The 27,888-nt window shown below is 37.3% G+C and overlaps 1 protein-coding gene across 13 annotated transcripts in view; it reads left to right on the top strand.

Moving 5' to 3' along the window:
* The window catches only part of OSBPL9 (oxysterol binding protein like 9), a 275,275-nt gene that overhangs the window by 237,475 nt on the left and 9,912 nt on the right, over positions 1 to 27,888 (top strand). For 8 of the 13 annotated variants that reach the window (XM_057298908.2, XM_063607654.1, XM_034965117.3 and 5 more), the window contains 7 exons: positions 5,480 to 5,518; positions 9,864 to 9,954; positions 11,047 to 11,151; positions 15,004 to 15,163; positions 21,477 to 21,589; positions 22,012 to 22,130; positions 26,256 to 26,341. In XM_057298908.2, the coding sequence (XP_057154891.1) occupies positions 5,480 to 5,518; positions 9,864 to 9,954; positions 11,047 to 11,151; positions 15,004 to 15,163; positions 21,477 to 21,589; positions 22,012 to 22,130; positions 26,256 to 26,341 (713 nt within the window). The remainder of the gene's footprint in view (positions 1 to 5,479; positions 5,519 to 9,863; positions 9,955 to 11,046; positions 11,152 to 15,003; positions 15,164 to 21,476; positions 21,590 to 22,011; positions 22,131 to 26,255; positions 26,342 to 27,888) is intronic. The other 5 variants (XM_063607656.1, XM_057298910.2, XM_034965119.3 and 2 more) reach the window with 1 other exon arrangement.

The following is a 27,888-nucleotide window of genomic DNA, read 5'->3' as shown; positions in this document are numbered from 1 at the left end:
GCAAGTGGCTAGCAAGGGGTGGGTGACCAGCTCCACAGCCCAGTTGAGAAATGTTGTTTGAATGAGTTTATAATTACTCATCTCTTTTACTTCTTCAGTTGCATATGTTTGTTTGCCAAATCATAGAGACTTTTAACCTACTGTTGTTAATGACACAATAGCATAGGACAATCCATTTGCATTTGGATAGTAAGGATATTTAGCTTATAAATTAAATGGGGCAATGTCATTTTCTTTTGAGGCCTGATTTAAAATATATTTTTTATTTTTTGAGACAGTCTCGCTCTGTTGCCCAGGCTGGAGTGCAGTGGCACAATCTCAGCTCACTGCAACCTCTGCCTCCTGGGTGCAACTGATTCTCGTGCCTCAGCCTCCTAAATAGCGAGGTTACAGGCATGCACCATCACGCCTGGCTAATTCTTATATTTTTAGTAGAGATGGGGGTTTCACCATGTTACCCAGGCTGGTCTGAACTCCTGGCCTCCCAAAGTGCTGGGATTACAGGCGTGAGCTACCAAACCCAGCCCAATATATTATACTTAAAGTGTCAGAACTTAGGGCTTATGTTCTGTTTCTAGATGTTAGTGATATCTAGATTTCCTATGTATGTGTCTAAATTTTTCATTTCCTGTTGTAGATCATAGTATATTCCAAAGCCAAGCAGAAGGAAAGATAGGATTGGAGGCACAAAAGAGATAAAGTTTTTATTTTAGTTTTTCTTGGCTCTGGAATTACATAGGTGAGTAGAAGCACCTATAGTTATCCAAAAGCTTACCTACAGATAACCAGTAAACTACACCATGCCCTGTTTGAGTGACTAGGTATTTTAGGGAATACATACTGCCTTCTATTGAAGATTAGGGAAGCAGAGGAGCTGATACAGTGTTTAAGCCAGTTTGGGTGATCTCTGAAAATCATTCAGGACTTTAGATAGTTGTACAGTAGGTCAGCCTGGCCTATTTCAGTAGCTCACTGTTTAGCCACTCATCGAGAACATTTTTAGTGTAATTTGTACTTGCTACCTGTCTGTGTTAGCCCAGCTTCATAAAACTACGTTTTAGGGTTCTTCGCAATGGATAACTTGGATCACGTAAATGAAATTTGGCCTTTTATTTATTCCAGAAGGAAGTTTTATTGTTGTTAAGTCTTCTTATGTACAAATACAATCCTCAATTATATTTGTACTGTATATGGACTCTGTATCTTTAAACTTAATTTAAATGTAAATGAGACCGTGTCACTTGCCTGCTCAAATACCCCTGATGTTTTCCATCTCATTTGGAATGAAATAGAAATTACTTACGTTCACTGCCCTCTTACCTGTCTCCTACCCTTGCTTGGTCACACCATTCCAGTAACATTGGCTCATTTCTTTTTCTCAGGCAAGACAAGCTTCCCCCCTCCACCCCCGCCCCCGGCTTTAGGGATTTTTACTTGCTGTTCCCTCCACGTGGAGGGCATTTACCACAGATTTCCACTAGGCTCACTCTCTCACTTTATTCATATTTCTGCCATAAGGAACATCTTTGGAAAGACTTTTCCTGACTCCTGTATCTAAAATAGCCTATACCTCCCACTGGTTTCTTTTTCTTCGTGGCCTTGTATCACTAGTCAAGTTTACACGATATATTTGTTTGTTTATCTCTTTATTGACTGTCTACCCTAGAGTACAATCTTGGTGAGGAATTTGCTCGTCTTACCACTTGTATTAGTCTGCATGGGCTGCCATAACAAAATACCATAGACTGGGTGGCTTAAAGAACAGAAGTTTATTTTCTCACTGTTCTGGAAGCCAGAAGTCCAAGATCAACATTCTGGCCTGTTCAGTTTCTGATGAGGGTCCTTCTCTTGGCCTGTAGATAGCCATGTCTTCACATAGTCTTTCCTTGGTGAGTATGCACAGAGAGAGGGAGCGTGCACGTGTGAGATAGCAAGCTGTTTGGTTTCTCTTCTTACAAGGACACTAATCTTATTGAATCAGGGCCCCACCCTTATGATCCCATTTAACCTTAGTTACTTCTGTAGAGGTCTCATCTCCAAATATAGCCACTTTGGGGTTAGGGCTTCAACACAGGAATTTGGGGAGGGACACAAACATTCAGTCCATAACCCCATTGTATCCTCAGTGCCTACAGTTGCTTACCATATAGGAGGTGCCTGATAAATAACTGAATTACTGAGTGATTTTTCTAATGCATTACTTTTAATGGTTGCATGGTTTAGTATTTTCACTATATGTATGATTTTTTTTACTTAGCCACCTCTCTGATGTGCTGTGATGACCATCCCTATAAACTAATCTTTAGGTAAATTTAATCAGTTAATCTATGATTAAGATAAAAGATTTTAAAATAATAACAACAGTCAACTTTGCATAGTCTTAAAGAGCATGGATTATGGCCCCCAGACTGAGTTTGAATCCAAGCCCCACCACTGGAGCAAGTTTATTTATCCTTTCTGTGCTTTGGTTTATATTCCATATACAAGAGGGATAATAGTAATGTCTGTCTCTTACTGATGCTGTGAGACTAAATGATTATTTGTGATGCTCTTGGTAGCTGGCATGTAATAAGCTCTAAATAAGTGTTTATTAAATTTTAAAAAAAGATGCAAATTTTAAAGTGACAGTAACACATCTGGTAAAAGTTGGAGAGCTTCCATTGAGTACTGATGGAAATATAAATTGTTATATCCACTTTGGCAGACTCTTATTCACTGGCAGGTTAATAAAATACCAGAATCAACTACTTTGAGGGAGATAATGCCATTTGAGACCCCACAGTGATATGAGAAGATAGCTAATTTGATACCTTTCTTGTTTGGGGCTGATTAGTATCAGCTTCTTAGAGGCGGCATGCTGTAAGTAAAAATTTTAATTTTAAGCTCCTTCCAGTTTTGATTCTTTGATTTGAATTCCTATTCCCAGTAGATTCTCTCCTGCCTAAATGATTAGTGTATTGGTTCCTAAACTTTACTGCATATTGGAGTCATTTGGAAATCAGTTCTGATTCCTGGCTCCCATCCCTAGACATTGTGTTATAATTCTGTTGTGTGGGGTATCACCTGGGTATTGGGATTATTTTAAACCCCCTGGGTGGTTTTAATGTGCAACAAAGTTTTGAGACCACCCGGTTAGTGGAATTTTCAAGTGGGCTTTGTTATCTCAGAAGACATCCTTCCCCTTACCCTTGGTGGAGACAGCTGATGTTCTTCTCCTGGGAGACTGCAGTGGAGCTGGGGAGTAAGGGGAGAGAAGGGGAGTAGGGCAGGACAGAGTGAAGATAAGCTAGGAGGCCCCTGCAGGTGGAGACTTAACCAGTATCACAGTCAGGTGATGTGACCACATACCACAACTCAGAATGCCTGTCAGAATGGCATGTGCCAGGGGGTTGACTGTGATTTACTAGAACACTATTTTTGCATTGTTTAATTATCACTGAAATTGGGAAAAAGGCTATGCTAGACATGCTTTGGTTTTGAGGTATAGTTGCTACAAACTTAAACTCTGGTTGATTTTCACCAGTTAAATCATGCGGTAAAACAGTATTTCAATACAATTAAAATCAGGCACTTTAAATGGTTATTCTTACAGGCAAAGATAGAGACTGTTAACATTTTTCAAGGTAGACACAGATCAATTTGATTTATGTAGTTTTTATAGTCTTGCATAAAATAGATGCAAATAAATACTGTTGATTACTTAGAATTTGAGGCTTTAATTTTGTCAGTTCCTGTTGACTATCCTAAGTCTAGACCAGTGCTATACAATAAAAATATGAGAGCTATAAATGTATTTTAAAATTTTCTTATAACATTTCGAAAGGTAAAAAGAAACAAGTGAGATTAATTTTAATAATGTATGTTAGTAACCCAGTGTACCAAAAATATTATTTCAACATGTAATCAGTATAAAAATTTACTAATGAGATAGTTCATATTCTCCCTCTCTCTTCTTTCTTACTCTCTCTCTCATTTTTTAAGAGATAGTGTCTTGCTCTGTCACTCAGACTGGAGTGCAGTGTCACAGTCATAAATAACTCACTGCAACCTCAAACTCCTGGGTTCAAGCAATCCTCCTGCCTCAGCCACCTGAGTAGCTGGGACTACAGGTACTCACCACTGTGCCTGACTAATTTTTAAATTTTTTGTAGAGACAGGGTCTCGCTTTGTTGCTCAGACTGGTCTCAAACTCTTGGCTTCAAGTGATTCTCCATCCTCGGCCTTCCAAAATGCTGGCATTACAGGCATGACTCTTTCTCTTTTTGCACCAAGTCTTCAAAGTCATGGATGTTCTTTAAGCCACCTAGTCTATGGTATTTTGTTATGGCAGCCCAAGCAGATTAATACAAGTGCTAAGATGAGCAAAGTCCTCACCAAGATTGTACTCTAGGGTAGACGGCCAATAAAGAGATAAATAAACAAATGGTTTATTTCAATGGTTTTTGTTATATTTACAAAATTGTACAGCCATCACCATAATCTAATTTTAGCATACTTTTATCACCGCAAAAAGAAACCCTATACCTATTAAGCAAACATTTTCTATATAGATTTTCTATATAGATGGTCCCTGACTTAACAATGGTTTTACTTAGGATTCTTTGACTTCATGATGGCAGAAAAGTAATATGCATTCAATAGAAACTGTACTTTGAATTTTGAGTTTTGGTTTTTTCCCAGGCTACTGGTAATGCTATATGATCTTCTCTCACTATACTGGGCAGTGGCAGCAAGCCACAGCTGCCAGTTTGCCACGCGATCACAAGGGTAGCCAGCTGAAACTCTGCACTGTGTACTGTGTTGCAAGATGGTTTTTGCCCAACTGTAGGCTAATGTAAGTGTTCTACAACACGTTTAAGGTAGGTTAGGATAAGCTATGCTGTTTGGTAGGTTAGATGAATTAAATGCATCTTTGACTTAACAATATTTTCAACTTAAGATGGGTTTATTGGGAGGTAAACTCCATTGTAAGTTGAGGAGCGTCAGTGCCTCCCTTTCTCTTCCAACAGCCTCCTACCCTTCACCCCATCCAGCCCTTGGCAACTATTAATCTACTTTCTCTCTCTAGATTTGTCTATTCTTGACTCTTCATGTAAGTTGAATCTTACAATATGTGGTCTTTTGTGACTAGCTTCTTTCACTTAACATCATGTTTTCAAAGGTTCATCCATGTAGAGATCACTTTTGCCTGGAATTTTGAACGTGACTACAGTTCTACAGGATATTTCCACGATGAACTTAGTTAAATCCCTATATAGAAAAATAATTGCCATGCTGTTGGTGTTGATTGTTGTGTAGCCAGAGTTAGAATTGTGTTTGGCTAAGAATGTACACATGGAATTAAAATCTTAGTGGAGGCAGATAAATCATGTTCTAACATTATTACTTACCTAGTAAATAAGCTTTCTTGTAGGAGAAATACACAAGGAGTTACTTACATGTAAGAATGAAGTTAACATTTTTAACATTTTTCCTTAAGGACCAGAGTAATGCGGAGAAGCACGCAGATGGAATGATAGTAAGTTTAATGTAATGTTTTTGTTTCCCTTTACTTCTGCAGAGCATTATAACCAGTCATATCAGGAGAAGCCTGAATTACTACTCATTTTTCAATGCCAACTATTCACTGCTTTTTGTTGTTGACTCTTGCAGTTTCCTTTAAGCTCCCTTCTTTCAGCAATCATTTGCAGGGGAAGTGACAATCTTAAAATTTTTCTAAGTGTGAGTTCAGATTGAATCACTTTGCATGTATTAACTTGAAGGGTTAATCATGGTGTGAATACTCAGCTTTTACAATTAAATAATGCATAACTCAGTGCCACATTTCTTGTCTAATTTCTATTTTTCTCAGATGAAAGTGGGGGTGGGGGAGTACAATATTGAAACACACCTTAATCTATTTGAATATATTTATAGGTTCCTATTATTTTATCTTTTATTTTTATTTTTTGTGTATGTGTTAACCATCATTGTTAATGTGGTATGTACTGCATTTTTGTTGGAACAATTTACAACATGAATTCTTTCTCTTATAACCATCTTCTCACTCTTTCCTCTCTCTTATCTTTTTACCTTTCCTTTATATTCAACTTCCCCTCCAAAAAGAAAGAAGAAAATTGTATTGTTAGTATTTCCCAGATGGAAATAAAAGAGTTTGAAGGTTTGTGGTTTGTGCTTACCCTAGTTTTATGGTAACTGAGTGACCTTAGTCTGTATTCCTGAAGCAGGAGGCAGCTTTTTTGTTTGTCCTAGACTTTACAAATGCCAGCTTGTCTGAGATCTGGAAAAACATTCTGTAAATTTTCAAAAACATCTCCTGATTGTACTTGAAAGGATGAGCATGTTATCTTTATATTTGGTTTAAAAATTTTTTTTAAGTTAAATCTGTGTTTGCGTATTTCTTAAGAAAGAAGTAAAATAAGCATGTTTGGAATTTGAATTAAATATATCAGAATTTTTGTCAGTTCAAAGTATGATCCATGGTGATATAATACAATTGTATGATATAAATGTAATACAAACTGAAATAATATCTCTTCATGAGATACTATCGAAGATTGTTAGCCTCATAGGAAAGGACTGTATGTATTGTCTAGCATTTTATGATCTCCAAAGACTCCAAAGGAAAACCATGTTGGCTGTTATTTTTATCTCTTTTCCCTCAAAGCCAGATTAGTTATATTATGTTAAATAAAACAGGCAGGATTTTATAAAACATACCAAAAACACTTGATCATTTGCAATGAAAAACATCTAGAAAGTTTATACTCATAGAAAATTTAACCTAATAGAAAAATATCTTTGAATCATTTGCCCAGGGACTAGAGCATATTTTCCTTAAGAATTTTTATTTTGAAAAAATAGAGGAACTATTCATGGAATAGGCCTTAGAGGCAGGTTGCTTGGGTTCAAATAAAATAGCCCTGCCACTCACTACCTGTGACCTTGGCAAATTACTTAACCTTTCTGAGTCTTAATTTCTTTTCCTGTAAAGAAAGCTGAAATGTTCTATCTTAGAAGTTTGTTGTAAGGTACAGAACAAGCGCATAGTATTCAATAAATGTTACCTATATGTACATGTATGTGTATGTGCAATACATTGTATTACGTGGGTTTCATTAATGTCAAAACAGATTAGGGCTGAGTAGTAGTATTTTTGCTTCTCAAGTTCTGCGCATTTATTTTTAAAGCAAGTTGTAGAATGTAATGTGACATATTTTAGCCTGAAGTTGGCTGACCAAGGACTGTGGATAAGTGTAGCATAGTTATTTTTTCTATCAAAAACAACAACAATAACAAAAAGATTGAGTACTTTTAATATACATGTTGTCAAAAGACAAAATTACAACAAATTTAATCATAGATCTAATTGGCTTTTATTCAAGATGCATGAATCGGATCAGCCTCCATTCTACAAAATAGAATGAGAGGTCTCACTGGGCAGTGGCAAAGCAGTGGGTTTTGTAAGGTGAGAACTGTAACAGGAAAAAATGCTGATTGGTTAACATCAGATTACTTTTCTTTTAAGGGTTAAAACAGCGAGCATTTCCGTATTACACTGATTCGGGTAGACTGGAATCTCCTATTTTCAGAAAAAAAAAAACAAAACCTGGTCTATTTTGGGATCCACTTGCTTCCTTAGAGTTTAATGATACGACATTTAACAAGAGTGACTCCATTTTGGTTTGGTCTAATCTGTTGGGCCCTAGTACAAGGGCTCAATCCAAAACAGTGGCCTCTCATAATTTTTGTTTAACAGTGCACAAAGTTTTTAAGTGTTTTCTTTGGTTGACCAGCCTAATTGTAAGAACGTTTCATCTGGAAAATAAAAGATTACATCCAAAAGAGAATTCTGGTCCCTTGTTCCAAAGTTATTTTATTTCTTATTCCCTTCAGTGGGAGGGGTAAGGAGGTGTGACATATTCTCACTGCTATATATCAAAGCGTTAATGGTGGAATTTTGTCTTTGTAAAGCATTTGGAGTTATTTTCGAGAAAAGCGCTGTGTAAACAAGGAATTTATTTTAAGAACAACTCCATGTTTGTTGAGATACTTGTTTAGTTATTATGGCTTGGTCTAGTATCTGAAAATAGAATCAAAGTAATAACCAGAAAACCCTTAGCACCCATGTAAATACAGACTTTTTATTTTGCAGACCAGGAAACTGAGGCCCATAGAGGATAAGAGACTTAAAGATTCTAAGCTATTAAAAACTCCAAGTCTCTGTTTCTTTGCTTTTCTCAGTGCTTCAAAACATTCCCCACTTCAGTTTCTTAGTTGTTTTTTTTTTTTAATTATTACTGATTGTTTTGGGGGTGTTTTCTCTAAGTGTCCTTCATTTTTCAGTTAAAGTATTTATGGCAGATAAACTATTTTAGTGACAAGAATCAGAATTCCTGTGTTCAAGTCACTTGATTGAAAAGACCTTATTTAATGAGTTTTAGATATTCATGCAGAAAGAGGGCTGGGTTTTTTTGGTTTTAAATTTTCTTTAACAGTCCTGAACACAGTGTATGTTTGTTTGTTTTTCACATGGCCTGGAAAAAAATTTTTAACTTAGATATTACGTGAGAATGCTACAAAAACTTTACCATTACCTCAGTTTCTATTATTAGGTGATTTTAAGTTTTTACAACTGCTTTTTTGGGCTTATTTATTGGCAAAGTATTTCCCTTATATTTCTGTTTTAGTATCTTCTGTTATAAGCACTACTTAATATATATGTGAAGTTCAGTTTTCCAGATCAATTAAAGGTAAAGAACTTACATTTTTATTTCTTGGGTTTGCCCAGTTTAGTCTTCTAAATGGTAAATGTAAACTTTGCTGTGGCAAAGACTTTGGTTTAACATGTACACACTCGCACCCCCCTGCTGCCCTATGGAGTTTTCTTTTTAAAATGCCTTTATGCTGTCAGAATAATTTCTTGACTTAGAATCAGAGAATCCTAGACTTTTCTCCCCTCTAAAATTAACTACATGTCTGAATTTTTCTCCCTCTCTTCTGAATCCTCAGAAAGCAAGCCCTCTTCTCTACACACCCCAATTAGAAGATGCATCTCTTTCTCTTTAGTGACCATAAAACTAGACACACAGTCAGCCTTCTGCATCTGTGGATTCAACCAACCATGGATTAAAAATATTTGAGGAAAAAAAAAGTACCTCTTTACTGAATATGTATATACTGTTTTCCTTGTCATGATTTCCTAAACAATACAGTATAATGGTGATTTATGTAATGTTTACATAATATTAGGTGTCATAAGTAATTTAGAGATGATTTAACTTATATGGGAGCGTATGTGTAGGTTGTATGCAAATACTACATGATATTTTATCAGGGACTTGAATGTCTGTGGATTTTGGCATCCTCGGGGGGTGCTTGGAACCAGTCCCCCTGGATACCTGAGGAGTGACTGTACTGTGTGATAGCAGCAGTATGGGATGGAAAGATGAGATCCTAGTGGTGCAGGTACATTAGTTGGACATTTGGTGTAACTCACCAAAAGTGAAAAAAACAGGGAAACAATATTTGTGGTGAATTAAGAAATTGAGAAGCACCGAATTGAATTGAGAGGTGGTTTTGACTTCCTGAAATCTCCCCACACCATTTTATAACTCCTCAGTTTTTCCATTTAGCTTTACCTTCTTCTGTGACAGAGATTCATTCATTTTCTTTCCTTACTATGCTTTAAGCAACTCTTACACTTCTGTATAGAAAAGGTGTTTCATTTCCTTTTTTCATTTTGATCAACATATCTATATAGCTACCCTCAGGATTTTGCAGTCATAAATGTGGGCATTTGGGAGGGTAACATGAGAAGAGCATTTAATTAAAAATAGCTATATTGTGTTTCTTTATTTTAGAGTACTATTAATCCCGTAGATGCAATATATCAACCTAGTCCTTTGGAACCTGTGATCAGCACAATGCCTTCCCAGACTGTGTTACCTCCAGGTAATTTGGGAAAATGTTTCTTAGATTCATTGATGAGAAAAAAATAATTTGTGTGGCTGTCATAGCAGTCTTAGCTATTACTGTTTATTTTTGGTTTTCCTTGTTTTTAACAAATGAAAGGACTCAAAAAATAATACAGCCGAAAGTGAACTGAAAAAAGATGATAATGTTTTGATATTGGGGCTTTACTGAAGTGTGATGAAAGTGGTTTTGTTATTCAAAGTGAGATAGAAAGAAACTTGGTTACTACGATTTGGATTCACTGGTAGAACAGGATTCTATGACTCAGAATTCATGGCTAGCGAGGAAAAATTACTATACCTTATTCTGGATAATCCAGGGATGTTCCGTTTTGGGGTATTCTGTGTAGCTCTGAACAATACAAATGGTATGTTCATGGTAGATTTTAAGATAATGAGAAAGTGAAGAGGGAAATTTATGATGCCTACTGATCACATGACATCTGGGTTTTTTGTTTTTGTTTTTTTTTTTTTTGTAAAAAGCAATACATGCAATTTTTTAAAAACTGGCAAAGAAGGGCTCAGGGCCAATACCTAGCTACACTGCCTGATTCCTTTTGCCCTTTTGTTATATCCAACATTTCTATGTTCTCGATGGCATAGTGAAGTCAGAAATTGTACTGTAAAAGGGAAAACTCTTTTTAAAAGTACTAGTAAGTATGTGAAATCCTTTTGTGAGTTTTTACTTCTTAAGTGAATTAGCTTAAACTACCTCTTGGGGCTAAAGAGGAACAGGTACTGTACTCCACTTCAGATTTTTTGTGGTTTGAGGCTCAGAAACACATTATCATCAGAAGCATTTGTTGGTTTTACAGCATAGTTATACTGCAGTATTGGCCTACTGTGGCTGGTTTTTTGATATCCTGCCTGGTATCTTAGTACTCTGTAGCCTATCATCATTGAGTTTAAGAGGCTAGGAAGTCAAAAGGAAGGAGTAGCATGGAACTAGACTTAATGAAATAAAGTTTCAAAAATTACTGGCCTTTAGGATTTTGAATCCCAGACAATTACAGTCAATAGAATGTGTGTTTGGCTGTTTCTGTACCTTATTTTATACGTTCAAATCTCCTAGAACCTGTTCAGTTGTGTAAGTCAGAGCAGCGTCCATCTTCCCTACCAGTTGGACCTGTGTTGGCTACCTTGGGACATCATCAGACTCCTACACCAAATAGTACAGGTACAGATTTGCATAATTTCTTTATGTCTCATAACTCTATTAACATTTGAGGTTTGTTTGTGACCTCTGATGAGGAGGGGGAAAGTTGAAGAAATATGTTGTATATTTTCTGTTGGAGATATGTTAGTTTTAACATTATAGTTCCATACATGAAGTGGTTAGCTTTGTGTTTGAAAGAGAAGCTTTAGTAAGTATTATTTATTTTTAAATTTTTAAAATTTTTATTTTTGAGACAGGGTCTCACTCTGTCATTCAGGCTGGAGTGCAGTGGTACGATCAGGGCTCACTGTAGTTTTGACCTCCCAGGCCTCAGGCTCCCAGGTAGCTGGGACCACAGGCACACACACCACACTTGGCTGATTTTTAATTTTTGTAGAGAGGAGTCTCCCTATGTTGCTCAGGCTGGTCTCAAACTCTTGGGCTCAAACAGTCTTCCTGCCTCAGCCTCCCAGTGTGCTGGGATTATACAGGCATGAGGCACCATGCCTGGAATAATTTAAATAAAATAAAATATTACAGAGTTTTGTTTGTTTGTTACCTTAACATTTATTTGGTGATCTATGTTGACTTTTTGAAAAATTTACTCCAGCTAGACTTGCATACTTTCTTATTATGAAGCTGACACAGAAGTGCACAGAATAAAAACTACAAGTCCTCTTTACTCTCCCCCCAGTAATTTGCATACATGTATGTGCATATACACTTATGTCGTGTATTTTTATTGTTTTTGTTTAAACCTAACTTAGGTTATGTGTTTCTGTGACTTGCGTTTTTCCTTTAACAGAGAACACTTAGAGCACTTTCCATGTTTGTAAAATTAGGTCGACAGCATTCTTTTTACAGCTGCCTGGGCAGGTATTGCTTGTTTTTTCCACTGATGGACATTTAAGTTTTTTCCAGTGTTCTTCCGCTATAAGCAATACTTCAGTGATATCCTTGTACAGCACCTTTGGCATATGTATATTTTTTTAGAAAACATTTATCAATCTTTCACCTTTTTGCCAGTTTTATAGTTAGAAAAAAGATACTTCATTTTAATTTGCATTTTCTTTTTGTTTGTTTAAACGTTTTGTTTTTTGTTTTTGAGATGGAGTCTCACTCTGTTGCCCAGGCTGGAGTCCAGTGGCACTGTCTCGACTCACTGCACCCTCCACTTCCTGGGTTGAGGTGATTCTCCTGCCTCAGCCTCCTGAGTAGCTGGGATTAAAGATGTGCGCCACCACGCCCCACTAATTTTTGTATTTTTAGTAGAGACGGCATTTCACTATGTTGGCCAGGCTGGTCTCGAGCTTCTGACCTCAGGTGATCTGTCCACCTCCACCTCCCAAAGTGCTGGGATTACAGGTGTGAGCCACCGCGCCCAGCCTGCATTTTCTTAATTCGTTTAGGCTTAGGGTCTTTATTTTTTCTCTGTTTTACAGGGATACTATCAGTGTTAGATACTAGATTTATCTTGTTTTAAAATTAATTAAATATATGTTGAATAACTTGTAGAACCAAACTCAAGGAAGCATCTAGCACTTTTCACACTGTTAAACCTGGAAACCAAAACCAAAACCACTCTTGAAGAAGTGGGAGATCAGCCCCTTTTGTTCATCCTCAGATTTTTTTCCCGGGTAGGATTTTTCCTGTGTAATGACGAATAATTACCCTGTGATTTAAAAAATTCGAATTAGTAAAAGTACTGATGCTAGTACTTTGATCTTTACTATTTAACAGCATGGGCAGTTGCCTTTGAATTTTGAAAGAAAAAAAATAGCTCTCTTACTTGAAGCTCTTGGGAAAAGGCTGATAAGCAATTTGAATAATGAAATTGAAATATTTTGGCTGACTTCTGTATTTCCTGAGCTGTGTCACCTCTTCTTCATTTAAAAAATAGTACCTGTTTGTTGTTGTTCGTATTTTTATGTTGGAATTTTGAAACAACCAAAATTCCAAAATTTTTCTGTTTGGAAATACGTAAAACTAGCAACAGACTTTGAGAAAGTGAGAAGCTCTTCTTATGTATATTAATTTTTGTAAAAATTACTTCCAGAAGATAATCTTCTGAAAACTATTTCAGTTGAAGGTATTTCAAAAATCTAACACTTTAGAGTAGATTTAAAGAAAAATTTAAAATTAAATTCCTGTGATTTATATCTTATTTGATTTTTCATCCTAACTTCATTTTCTCCACTTTTCTTTCCCTTACTTCTCTTGTTAATACAAAAAAGAAATAAAGGAATAAGAGAAAATGTTTGCTCTCCTAAGTAAATCTCAGATCTTTTGTTTGCAAGATACAGTTTCACTTGTGTGATCACCTGGAATATTTGCATGCTACTTAATCATTTGCAATTCTTGATCAATTTTTTTTGATTCCAGTAAGAAAAAGCTGCTTTTCTCTCTTACTTTTTCTGTTGGGTAATAAAAAGAATATGAAGTTATTTACTAATAAGGTGAGCTACCTTTGGAATTTCCAAAATAAGCATTACCTTTTAGGGGTTAAACTTTTTGTGTTATCTTTTTAAAATACCTTTGTGAATATGATGACTAAATGTGGCAAACTGATGTGCTTTTTTTCACAACTATTGAACCATACATGTAGGAATGGGCAAAAAATCCGTAAGTGACTCTGGATTCTTTTTTTTTTGAGACAAGGTCTCACTCTGTTTACTCAGGCTGGAATGCAGTGGCACAAACACAACTCACTGCAGCCTCGACCTCCTCAGATCAAGTGATCCTGCCCCAGCCTGTCGTGTAGCTGAGACCACAGGCACATGCCACCATGCCCAGCTAATTTATTTATCTATTTTTTTAAGAGATGGGGCTCTCACTTTGTTGCACAGGCTGGTCTTGAACTCCTGGCCTCAAGCAGTCCTCCCAACTGGTCCTCCCAAAGTGCTGGAATTACAGGCATGAGCCATTGTGCCTAGCCTGGATTCACTTTTATTGCTGTCTTCAATTTCTTCCAGAACTGTGGCCCTGGCTTTCAGATTGCCATCAGTGTCTTAATAAACTTTAGTCTTCACCAGACATCTGTAGATTAGTATAAATTGCCTGACTGACAGCCCTTAAATGCTCAGTAAGTTAAATTGATCTTAATACTCCATTTGTCTATTGGTTTGATACTTTTTTGTTCTTGCTTTACTACTAGATAAGGTACCAGATGATCATCTCAGAGATTAGATGGCAGGCTTCTTTCTCTGGGTCTTCATTAATTTCCATTTCTTTAGTTAGACTGTTTAGGAATAGAAAAATGTTCTTCTGAATCTTTTCATTTTCTGCATTCTTCTCATCGTAGTCCTCTATTTTTATCTCCACCTCTGAGCCCCTGACTTAGGTGGAAAAGAGGAGAGGAATTTGGATGGTGTGTGTATTTTCCATGTGATTGCCAAAAAATATTGAATGATAGGAATGTGATATCCTGCAATATTTTAATGTTTATGTGGTCTTAATATTCTTTCCATTTTGCATTCCCAGTGGCTCACTGCTGCATTTTTAGATATCTGGATCTGCAGTGTAAAATAAGAGTCCCGGCATCCCATTGGTAATCATATCTGTTGTTGGACTTGCAACTCCACAACTCATATAATCAAAAGGGCCCCCTTCCTAGTATTAATGATAATCTTTAATTATAGAATGAGGACATAGCTTTTTGTTTCATTTATTTAGAAGGCTGTGTCCTCATTTTATATCATGATTTGCCATTTTCTGTGTGGAGTTTAAATGTTGATTTTCTTTATAAATAGTGTAGCGACTTTTACAAACTTAACCAAACTCTTTTTTGATTTTAGAAAAGTCTGCTTTGACTCCATCTCCCTAATTTCTTCTCTTTCACCAATATTTTTCTCTAAAACCCTTTTAACTTCCTAGGCAGTGGCCATTCACCACCGAGTAGCAGTCTCACTTCTCCAAGCCACGTGAACTTGTCTCCAAATACAGTCCCAGAGTTCTCTTACTCCAGCAGTGAAGATGAATTTTATGATGCTGATGAATTCCATCAAAGTGGCTCATCCCCAAAGCGCTTAATAGAGTGAGTAGATGAACAGAATATGTATTTAAATGATTCTCCTGATTTTTAAAAATCTAATTTGATTTTGAGACTAGTGTTAATGACAGACTTGCCTCATCAGTTATTATTTGGGAAAATTAAAAGGGCAACCTTTTTAATAGAATTTTTTTTATTGATGTATAATAGTTGTATGGACAACTTGTTTTTGGTTGGCTTATTGAGCAAAGCCAGTTCTGTGAGAGTTTTGATTTTAGTCCTAAGTTAATCCAAATGGAATAAATAGCATCACCTATAGTAATGTGCCAGTGTTATTAGTTGAACCCTGGCCGTTTCTACAGTACCAACATTAGGAGAGGGTCCAATGAGAGTGAATAAGCTATGAAGCATTATACAAATAAGAGGTTTCTATTACTTTTTTCTTTTTTTAATTAGAGTGGAAATATTCAACACCTATCAGCCAGGCACTGTGCTAGGTTGATATCAAGGTTACAAAGATCCAGGCCCTGCCCACAGGGAACTTTTGGGGGAATAGGCAGACATTTATAATCTAATGGAATACGTGGTATGGTATCTTAGTCCCTTTAAGCTGCCATAACAAAATACAGTAATCTAGGTAGCTTATAAACAACAGAAATTTATTTCCTACAGTGTTACGGAGCAAAAGGGGCTTGCTGCCCAATGTGCTAGAAGCCATTACTAAGTCCCAGGTTTTTGAGGAAAGAAAAGCTTTTTATTGCAAGTCTACTTACAGGGAAATGGAAGTCCACCTCAAATCTGTCTCTCTGCACTGGCTTTAAGGCACTAATTTTATTTAAAAACGTTTAGGGAGGCCAAGTGTGGTGGCTCACGCCTGTAATCCCAGCACTTTGGGAGGCCGAGGCTGGCAGATCACGAGGTCAGGAGTTCGAGACCAGCCTGACCAACATGGTGAAACCATCTCTACTAAAAATACAAAAAAAAAAAAAAAAAAAAAAAAAATTAGCCAGGCATGGTGGTGCATGCCTATAAATTCCAGCTACTCAGGAGGCTGAGGCAGGAGAATCACTTGAACCTGGGAGGCGGAGGTTGCAGTGAGCTGAGATCACACCACTGCACTCTAGCCTGGGCAACAGAGCAAGACTCTGTTTCCAAACAAACAACAACAACAAAAACAGTTTAGGGAGCCAGGTGTGGTGGCTTGTGCCCCTAATCTCAGCAATCTGGGAGGCTGAGGCGGGAGGATCAGTTGAGCCCAGGAGTTTGAGACCAGCTTGGGCAACATGGTAAAACCCTGTCTCTAAAAAAATACAAAAATTAGCCGAGTGTGGTGGCACACGCCTGTCGTCCTAGCTACTCGGGAGGCTAAGATGGGAGAATCTCTTGAACACAGGAGGTGTAGGTTGCAGTGAGCCGAGATTGGGCTGCTGCACTCCAGCCTGGGTGACAAGAGTGAGACTCTGTCTTAAAAAAAAAAAAAAAAGAAGTAGAATTACTGATTTACTTTCATTTTACTTGTGTTTGTTGTAGATGTATTAATAGCTTAGTTTTTGTTGGGAATTACTTCTAATTCTGCTTTCTCAGGGGTTTGTACTGTTACTATAGCTAGGGTTTTTGCTTTTTAAGACAGTACAAATTTGGAAATAATTAAATGTAAATTTGCAAGCCAATTACCTTCAGCCAGTCCTTAGACCTTGAATGCTGTTTTCTTTAAATAAGAAATGTTGCGTTAAGATTCTAGCTCTCTTAAGTATGCACACGAATTGAGAAATACAGCATTTGTATTATGACTGTATCATAACTGCTCAAAATGTTAGCATGTATATGGAAAATGACTGTATTGCTTCATCAAGTTTTTTGTCTTACGATGAATTCAGCTGTTGAATGTGGGAAAAAGTGAAATATATATGGTCTAGGTGAATATATATAGTTAAGACGTGGAAGGGAGGTTTAAATCTACAACTAAAGAAGGCCAGTGTAGCAGAAAGGGCTTAGTTTAGCATATTGGTTTCTTTTTTTTATTTTGAATGTTAAAACATAAACTATTGAGAAACCATTGTTAGCAGTTTGCCAATAGAAATTTAATTTTGGAAAAAAAGTTTTTATAATAATGGGGTTAAAAGAAAATAAGCATTTGGAAGAAAATTCGAAAATGAAAGGTTATTATTAATTTTTGAAGGGTTCAATCATTATTTTATTTAAAAGAGAATTAAAGACCATCTTTTTTTTTTTTTTTTTTTTTTTTGAGACACAGTCTTTGTCGCCCAGGCTGGAGTGCAGTGGCGCCATGTTGGCTCACTGCAAGCTCCGCCTCCCGGGTTCACGCCATTTTCCTGCCTCAGCCTCCCGAGTAGCTGGGACTACAGGCGCCCGCCACCACGCCTGGCTAGTTTTTTGTATTTTTAGTAGAGACAGGGTTTCACCGTGTTAGCCAGGATGGTCTCGATCTCCTGACCTCATGATCAGCCCGCCTCAGCCTCCCAAAGTGCTGGGATTACAGGCATGAGCCACCGCGCCCAGCCTTTTTTGAGACGGAGTTTTGCTCTTGTTGCCCAGGCTGGAGTGCAATGGCGCAATCTCGACCTCCTGGGTTCAAGCAATTCTCCTGCCTCAGCCTCCTGAATAGCTGGGATTACAGGTGCCCACCACCATGCCCAGCTAATTTTTGTACTTTTAGTAGAGGAGGGGTTTTGCCATGTTGGCCAGGCTGGTGTCGAACTCCTGACCTCAGGCTGTCCGCCTGCCTCGGCCTCCCAAAGTGCTGGGATCACAGGCATGAGCCACTGCACCTGGCCTAAAGACAATACATTAGCTATTGTTCTAAAAAAGTGCAACTGAATGTCACTTGCTAGTAAATCACTCATGTATCCATCCTTTAAAAGCATATGACTGTATTCAGTAAAAGCTTGATAATATGTGGTTAGCTCTTGGTAACATCACTGATAGACACTCTCTGGCTCCGGTTTAAGGGATTCTCCCAAAATTTCTATGAAATCGAAACATTTAAAACACCTGTTGTACCTGTAATAGGCAGGTCTGCAAAGTCATGCACAGGCTCATGGGCTTCTTCTATTCCTGCTGTTAAGGTTCCTTCTATGCTCTCCCAGTACCCTGTCCCATAACAAACACACAGTTCATGAACATCTCTTTGAAAGGGTCCAGAGTTAAGTTTTTATGTCCAACTAACCCACTCTGTGTTCCTTTTCTCCCTCAATTTCACTCTTCCTTGTTTGTATATTCTAATCTAGAAGCCCAAACCGGTAAGGACTGCAGATGTTTTATTTGGGCAGCACAGTGTTCTGTTGACTTGTTTTTTGTTTTGTTTTAACAAGGCTTTAGATTCTTTCAGGTTGGGTATGCTGACTCCCCAGTTCCATATATATCTTATATCTTGGTCCTATCCACATATTCTCTGCCTGGCATCTGTAGCTATTTGAGCTTGTGACACCTGCTGGTCATCAGCTGCTACTGCTGATTTTCTAACTCTGAGGTCAAATTTCTTTTTACTATTTTTTGTTTTTCTCTTTCTGAAGGAAGAGAACTTGAAAGCTTAAGTCCTTTCACTGTTGTTTTTCTAAAGACCTATACTAATGATAGCTTCTGTGTAACTATGGCACTGAGCACTGTAGTTTACACATTTATAAATTAGATAAAAGTACATGTTGGAAAGAACTTGTACTTTGGAGCCAGATGTGTTTGAAATGGCTCCACTACTCACCAGCTGTATGACTTCAGACCAGTCATTGAACCTCCGAGCGTCTGTGTATTATGAGCATCATTGTGTTTTCCTTAGGGTTGTAATGTAGATGTAGACATACCGTGTATGGTGCATACAAGGTACTCGATAAATTGTTATTATAATTCATAGCTTTAAATTGTTTTTGCATACTTTATGATTTTATGCCTAAATTCTAGACAACTTAGCCCATTGCAGATAAAACTTTCCTGTATACATAGGTGTTGTTTTTAACTGTTTTCTTTATATCATTTGTTCTGAACAAGGTAAATTATGAAATGGCTGAAAATTTATCCCATTTTTTTTCAATTTACAGTCTTACTGAGTATTTCACTTGGCTCAGACATGGTTTCTAATCATGGGTAAGGAGAAAAAACAGCATAAATAGGACCTTTGAAATTACATCTAAAATAAGATTCATATGTTATAGGATTTGGGGTTTTTAGGTCAATTGATTTAAAAGATTGACTCTATTTTGAGATACATCACAGAGGCACAAAGCATTTTAAAGGTAACTTTCATGCTTTTTTTTTGAGACAGAGGGTCTCACTCTATCACTCAGGCTAGAGTGCAGTGGCACGAACACAGCTCACTATAGCCTCAACCTCATGGGCTCAAGTGATCCTCCCACCTCAGCCGCCCCAGTAGCTGGAACCACAGACACACACCACCATGCCCAGCTAATTTTTTTTTTTTTTTTTTTTTTGAGACAGAATCTTACTCTGTCGCCCAAACTGGAGCTGGAGTGCAGAGGTGCGATGTCGGCTTATTGCAACCTCCACCTCCCAGGTTCAAACGATTCTCATGTCTCAGTCTCCAAAGTAGCTGGGACTACAGGCGCATGCCACCACGCTCGGCTAACTTTTTGTATTTTTAGTAGAGATGGGGCTTCACCATGTTAACCAGGCTGGTCTTGAACTCCTCACCTAAAGTGATCTGCCCACCTTGGCTTTACAAAGTGCTGGGATTACAAGCCTGAGCCACCATGCCCAGCCTAATTTTTTATTTTTTGTAGAGATGGGGTCTCACCATGTTACCCAGGCTAGACTCAAACTCCTGGGCTCAAGTGATCCTCTTGCCTTGGCCTCCCAAAGTGTTGGAATTACAGGCGTGAGCCATCATGCCTGGCCCCAGTTCTGTCATTTAATGATCATTTGATTTTTCTTACCTGTATCTTTTAGACATATTTTCCATTGCCTCTCAAAACTGGTGAGGTGGACATTAGTTATAATACCTTGTGATATATACTACTAAATAATCAAAGAAGTAATATTTAGTTACTCAAGAAATTTTGAAAAATAGGTAAGTAACCAGGGCAAACTAGAATAACATAATATATTCTAATTTTAGAATATCCTAATATTCTAGTGTTCTAATACAGGCAGAGCCCAGAGGATTTTTACAGCAGTGAAACTATTCTGTATGATACAATGGTGGATACATGTTGTCATATATTTATCAAAACCGATAGAACAGGCAACTCCAAGAGTGAACCCTAATATAAACTGTAGACTTTGAGTGATAATGATGTGTCAATGTAGGCTCATTGGTTGTAAGAAATATACCTCTCTGGTATGGGATGTTGATCATGAGGGAGGTTTGCAGGTGTGGAGACAGGGAATGTATGCGTGCTGTCTATATTTTCTGTTCAGTTTTGCCATGAACCTAAAACTGCTCTAAAAATAAAGTTTATTAATTTAAAAAAATTAAAAGAAGTAACAAGGGCAAATTATGATTAGATTAGAATACATAATATGTTTTCGCACGTGTAGAGTTGTAATAAGACTCATGTGTACTGTTTTATAAATATCTAAAGTGTAAGAAATTTGATTTCAATTTTTACATTTAATAAGTAAATTGTGTGCCTTTTTTATTTTTCGTTTATTTATATACAAATACCAACTGGGTGTGGTGGCTCACACCTGTAAACCCAGTGACTTGGGTGGCTGAGGTGGGAGGATCACTTGAGGCCAGGAGTTCGAGTCCATCCTGGGCAACATAAGGAGACCTTGTCTCTTAAGAAAAATATAAATATACATGTGTGCGTGCACACACACACACACTTCCATGGGTAAATTATGATCACAGGTATGATAATCTATTAATAATAGAATAATCTTTCTTTAGACCTGTTAACTGGCTCATAAAAGCCAGTTAGCATAAATTTACTTGCATAAAGAAGATGTTTTTTTATTTTATAATTTCAAGTACAGTTTTTTAATGATTAGGAAGAGTGATAATACCAACGTGGGCTTTTATTAAAGGATCTCAAACATAAAGACAAGACATGTTTCTGAGACTTGCCGTTTCTGGAATTGTTGCCAAGAATTGTGACATATTTAGATTTATACCCAGTAACAAAATCATAAAAGGAACTCTAGTTTTAAACTTAAATGCAGAGGCAAAGATCTCACTAATTTTTGATGACTTCTAGGTCTTGACTATCAACATGGCTTTGTTGAGCACATCCTGTGCATAAAGGATAAGACAAGAGACCTTGTCATCAAGAGAATTCTAAAGCATATATATGCATGCATGTAACCAGCTAACTGTACGAGTCTAGCTTACTATGATTCTAAATTGCTTTCTTTAGCTTAAATAAGGTAATTAATGTTTTTATAGTTCTTCTGGATCTGCCTCAGTCCTGACACACAGCAGCTCGGGAAATAGTCTAAAACGCCCAGATACCACAGAATCACTTAATTCTTCCTTGTCCAATGGAACAAGTGATGCTGGTAAGTGACCTTTGATAATTTAACTTTTTTTTCTTTAAAAATATTTGTGGCCAGATGTGGTGGCTCATGCCGTAATCCCAGCACTTTGGGAGACCGAGGTGGGCAGATCACTTGAGGTCCGGAGTTCAAGACCAGCCTGACCAACATGGTGAAACCCCATCTCTACTAAAAAAATACAAAAAATTAGCTGGGCATGGTGGTGCGTGCCTGTAATCCCAGCTGCCAAGGAGGCTGAGTCAGGAGAATCGCTTGAACCTGGGAGATGGAGGTTTACAGTGAGCCAAGATCGTGCCATTGCACTCCAGCCTGGGCGAAAGAATGAGACTCCATCTCAAACAAACAAACAAACAAAATTGTAATTCTAGTATCAGGACAGATTGGCCCAATTTAGCACCATTCTAATAAGATCTGCTTTATTTTAGACCTTTTTGATTCACATGATGACAGAGATGATGATGCGGAGGCAGGGTCTGTAGAGGAGCACAAGAGCGTTATCATGCATCTCTTGTCACAGGTTAGACTTGGAATGGATCTTACTAAGGTAAGACCAAATTTGCTGTAAGTCTGTATGGGTATGTATGGATTCTCAGTGATTGCGTGGTGAGTGTGCCTGCAAATGTAGTAAAATGACATAATTTCTTTTTATACCTGTGTCGTCTTGTGATTTAATATAGATGTAGATAAGTAAACAAAATTTTATAAATGATGAAATAAGTCAAGCTAGGATAATTTCATAGAGAACAGTGTGTATGAGTTGTATGGATTAAGATTTGGTAGAGTTCTAATCTTAGGGTCAGAGGATCTGTGTTTTCGTCCTACCTCTAATATTAGCAAACTACGCACGGTCTTCAGTGAGTTTCTTCTGTTTCTTCCTCTGTGGACTTCAGGGTTCTCTATGCAAATTGGACACATAGTAACCTGTTTCAGAGGGTTATTGTATGGATTGGAAGAGGTAGTAAATGTAAAATTGTGACATATTTGTGACCTCTGTCTCCAAGGTTCAAGCTATTCTCCTGCCTCAGCCTCCTTGGTAGCTGGGACTACAGGCACGCAAAATGACACATATTGAGTCATGCAAAATTACCATAGTCTGGATTTGAATTTGAATTTAAACTTGGAGCTCTCAACAGAATGCATGCTTGAATTAGGAGACTGGTGTATGGGTGCCTTTGTATATTCCTGCCACTGTGCTAGAAACCCCCTCCTTTCACTTAATTCTCACCACAGTACCACAGAGTAGGTGTTATTAACTTCATTTCATCAGGAAACTAAAACTCAGAAGTTAAGTAATGTGGCTGAGTCGTGTTAAGTCATATTAAGTGGCAGACTGAGATTCTAATCTGCTCCATGATTTTAAAACCTGTAATCTTTCCACTACTGCCTTTGTCTTGAAGGCTTGAACTGTATTAACTTTCATATTGATTATTGTTCTGCCGAGCTTTGGGGAGTTGATTAAATTTAGAGTTCTCACTTTTGTTAGGGCAAAATCAATTCCAGTGTTATAGTCTTTGTCAGTAGTGAACTCCTTTTTGTTTTGGATTTAGAGGGCCATTAAGAAAAAGACTAATTCATAATACCTCCAAGTAAGTGTCTGTAATAAAACCTTTTACCCCTAATCTAAGTGAGAACAGAAACACAAGGACAACTTTTATTTGTGGAGCCCAACACACTTACTAGGAATGTTCTAGGTAGGAGAATATTTGCAGGAGTTTGTCCCCAGAATTGCTTCAGTAATCATTAGATTGTACAGCTGCTGGCTTTGTTGTTGTTGTTGTTGTTGTTGTTGTTGTTGTTGTTGTTATTGTTGTTGTTAGGAAGGACGTTGTTTTCCAGGAGTGGCTCATTAGGCTTCCTGTTGAATCTCATTGGCCAGTATCAGGCATATGCTCGTGCCTAAACCTGCCACTGGCAAGGGGGAGGCTAAATGATTGGTTTAAATGAATCCACATTCACCCCTTGAGACGTGGAAGAGAAGGCCATGGCAGCCCACAGCTGAACCTGAACTGAATCAGAGTTCTTGGGGGTGAAGCATGGATGGGGAGAGGCAACCAGATGTATTTGCCACAATCAAGTTTGTAATTCTTGCCTCACATAATTTTCTCTGCCAAATAAACCATATTTGAGTCCATAGCTGCTAAAAGCTTGTTATATTATAAATGATATTATCATAATTATTTTTTACTGAATGTGTTTAAAATAAGTCATTTTTGAAATTTTTATTGGCACAAATGGCTGTGATTGCCAACAGATTCTGAAATCTTGGTTCCTTTTATGCATTCCAAAGTATTGTTACAATAATGCCTTAAATTTGTGTCTTTTATAAGAATGTTTTCTCACTTCAGATACTTTCCAAAAAGAGTTTGTTTTCCAAATACTTTGTAGTTTTTAAAAATACTACACAGTCACATCCCATTTAACCTCACTCAGTCTTTAAAATAAAACAACCCTAACATATAAGCAGGGCATGTAATTATCTTCCTTTTCAGGTACTTAGAGAAATTGAGTTAATTTTTCAGGGCCTCCTCACAGCTAAGAAGAGGCTAAACAAGCTCTTGAACCCAGGTTGAAGACAGCTAAACCCAGCTCTCTTCATCACTGTTACAGCAGTTTGACTTAATAGCATGTATCAGTATAGCACTACAAACGTTGCAGAAAATCTGTTAAATAAGAGTTCTCAGAAAAATCCTAAGTAGAAGAAAAAAATATTTATTTTTTTAATTACGTGTGAAATTAAACTTTTTAAAAATGTTTTTTGACTGTTCAGTTCCTTTGTCCATTTATCTACTGGAGTAGTGATCTTCATCTTGAGTTGTAAGAGCTGTTTATACATTAAAGGTATTTATCCGTGTTTTCTTCTTCAGCATTTTTACTCGGTGGTTTATAATTCTGCGTTATCTAAAGTGGTAAGAAGTTGTACCAAGGCAGTATATAAGCTTCCCTGCTAATCTAACCCTATTTGGATTATGAATTTACATGTTCTGTGGAAGAAAAATGTTTACCTAAAATTTAAATGCTGAGAGTCTGATAATAGAGATTCTAAGTGTTACAGTCTTAGTGTCCCTTTCCAAGCTTGTGTTCATCAGCCCACTTTATATTTTCATTATATGTCCAGCCACACTGGTTCACTGATTAATCCCTGTCACACCCCTCTTCCTATCCTTTCCTTGTCTTTTTTTTTCTCCCGTCTCCATGTCTTGTTCTTTTATCACAGCCTTACTCTTCTTTAAGGCTTTTCTCTAGTGCCACCTCAATAAATTGTTTCCCAGCTCTGCCCTCATTCTGTTCCCCCAAACAGAGCATGATCTTTCCTTGAACTGAACTTCCAAGGTGCTTAGAGCATTCTTGTATGATGCTTGTCACATTCCACCTACAATTTAAATGCTCTTGTTATTCTCTCATACTTACCTTTGTCTCCACCATAGCTTGCATTTATTTATTTATTTATTTATTTATTTATTTATTTAGAGATGGGGTCTTGCTCTGTCACCCAGGCTGGAGTATAGTGGTGCAATCTTGGCTCACGGCAACCTCTGCCTCCTGGGTTCAAGTGATTCTCCTGCCTCAGCCTCTCGAGTAGCTGGGACTACGGGTGTGCGCCACCACACTCAGGTAATTTTTGTATTTTTAGTAGAGACGGGGTTTCACTGTGTTGGCCAGGCTGGTCTCGAACTCCTGACCTCTGGTGATCCACCCACCTCAGCCTCCCAAAGTGCAGGGATTATAGGCACAAGCCAGTCTGCCCAGCCTCCACCATAGCTTTTAACACAGGACCTTGAATATAGTGGATATGTAGTTATTACTAAATGTTAAGAAATTTTTGCTTACTCTGGGGTGTTCTACTTCGTAATGAATAATTGATAATCTGATACTCATTTCAAAAACTCTTCTTCCATTCCCATTCTCTAATGAAATTCTTCTCTTTTTTTAATTGGTTAATCATCTTTCTCATGTCTTCCCGTATTACAGTTTGTTGGTTCCCAGTCTGTTTTCTTCTTTTTGTTTATTCCTTTAATTGCTCATTTAAAAGTTTCTTACTGTGTAAATAGTAGTGAGAGCGCGAGTGTGAATAAAACTTAATTCTTGGATTGTAGGTGCTCATCATGTATTTCCTATACACTTGTCTAATGATGATAGAGCAACAGCAGTAGAGAGGAAAGTGCACACACGCCCCAAACTCAGATCCAGTTTGAATTCCACATTAATAATGGGACAATTAATAGTGGGACGCTGAGCTTCATATTTCTTCACTGTAATAATTTCTTCATCATAGGGCTATTGTAAGATAATATGTATGTAATATACAAATAATAAAATAATGTATATGTAATGTCCAGCAGATAGGAGGCATCAAAGGATTCCTCTGAGTGAGTTTGTTGAGTAGTTTGTTGTTGTTACTATACTTAGGGAGAAAAAGGAAGTTTCACAGAGGAAGTGACATTTGAACATTCAAAACTCTTTCTCTGTTTTTGATCTGCTAGGCAGGTTAATGGTCATTTCTGAATCTGACAGGTTGAGAATTGGTTTTTGGAGCATGCCTGGGCAATATGTGGTGGATGTTACCATGATTTGAATGAGGTGGTGTTTTGTTTTGTTTTCTTTTTTTTTTTTAGTCTGTTTATCTGAAGAGAAATTTGATCTTCAAGGGTCAAATGTGTATGTTTTTCAGGTAGTTCTTCCAACGTTTATTCTTGAAAGAAGATCTCTTTTAGAAATGTATGCAGACTTTTTTGCACATCCGGACCTGTTTGTGAGGTATTTGACTGAACATGGTAGTTTCCAACGTTTACAGATGTTACTCAGCAGCTTTCTGCCTTTTTTTTTGCAGGATAGATGGATTCCTTGTCACCTTTCAAACATTTCTGGGTATTCTGTGGTATTGAATAATGTGTTTACACTGGTTGCCTGTTTGCTTAAAGTTATATGGTGGTGATGTTAGGCAACCAAGTTTAATACTTTAAAAAATTCTCAAGAGCCCGTTAATAGGTAGCCAATATTCACAAGGCCAATGGTATAAGTTTATTTAATCCAGGCACTGGCAATCACTGTCAAATTATTTGTACTATATCCTAATGAAGCTTAATTTTCTGAGTTCAGCAAACCTTTCCAAAGCACCTGTTGTTTGCTAGGCACTTTCTTACAAGTTGGAGAAAGGAAAAGTCATGTCTGCCCTTGAGCTTACAATATAGTATCCAAATTATAGATGATTTATAAATTTTAAATATAAAGCTTGCAATATTATATATGTGTATATGTATGAGATAGAAGTAATGTAAAGGTGAAATTGATTTACAAGGAGGTGAGTTCACATTGCCTTTCGCTGGTAGCAGGAAATTTTTTTGTAATGGGGAATGTTGTTAGTTCGTCTTCTCTGCATTCCTTAGTCTCAGACTGTGATTTACTGAAGCTAGATACATATCACTGAAGTTTCTTGCTGGGTGGATACACTGGCTGACATTGATAAGTATATATATTTTTTTTCTTGATGAAGATTTAAAAGAATAACCAATTCCCCAAAGGCAGAAATTTAAATAAATATGGCAGTGTTTAACAGATAATTTAAGAAGTAAAATTTAAGCATTTATTAGTAACGTGTAAGCAAAAATGGAACGTACCAGTTGTTCATTGGGTATAGATTTGAGGTTTAAGGGTAGTTTTTATGTGTGAGAATTTAAACTTTGAGGCCCCCAGAACTATTTACAGGCCAGTTACAGTGGCTCATGCCTGTAATCCCAGCACTTTGGGAGGCCAAAGTAGAAGGATTGCTTGAAGCCAGGAGTTTGAGACCAGCCAGGGCAACATAGCACAACCCTGTCCCTACAAAAAAATTTTTTTAATAATAAGCCAGGCTTGGTGGTGTGCACCTGTAGTTCCAGCTACTTGGGAGGCTAAGGCAGGAGGGTCATGCAGTCCCAGCAATTTGAGGCTGGGACTGTGAGCTATAATCACACCACTGCAGCTTGGGTGACAGAGCAAGACCCTGTCTTAAAAAAAATAAAAGTACAGTTCAAAAGCCAGTAGATAAGATTAAACGGAATCGTACAAATACTCCATTAATTCTAAGAAAGGAGAAAAGGAGAAATAATGGCATGAACAAGGAACAAAGGGGGCATGTAGAAAACCTATTAAGATGGTAGAGTTAATCCCAACTATATCAACAGTTACCACTCCATTTAATGTCAGACTGGATTAAAAAAGCAGGATTTATCTATATGATATTTTCAAGAGAGAAACTTTAAAGACACTGGTTAAAAGTAAAAGGATGGAAAATGATATACTATGCAAAACACTAAGCATAGCAA

This window comes from Pan paniscus, chromosome 1, assembly GCF_029289425.2.
Source record: "Pan paniscus chromosome 1, NHGRI_mPanPan1-v2.0_pri, whole genome shotgun sequence".
NCBI classification, from domain to species: Eukaryota; Metazoa; Chordata; class Mammalia; order Primates; family Hominidae; genus Pan; species Pan paniscus.
This window is presented reverse-complemented; position numbering and strand designations above follow the sequence as displayed.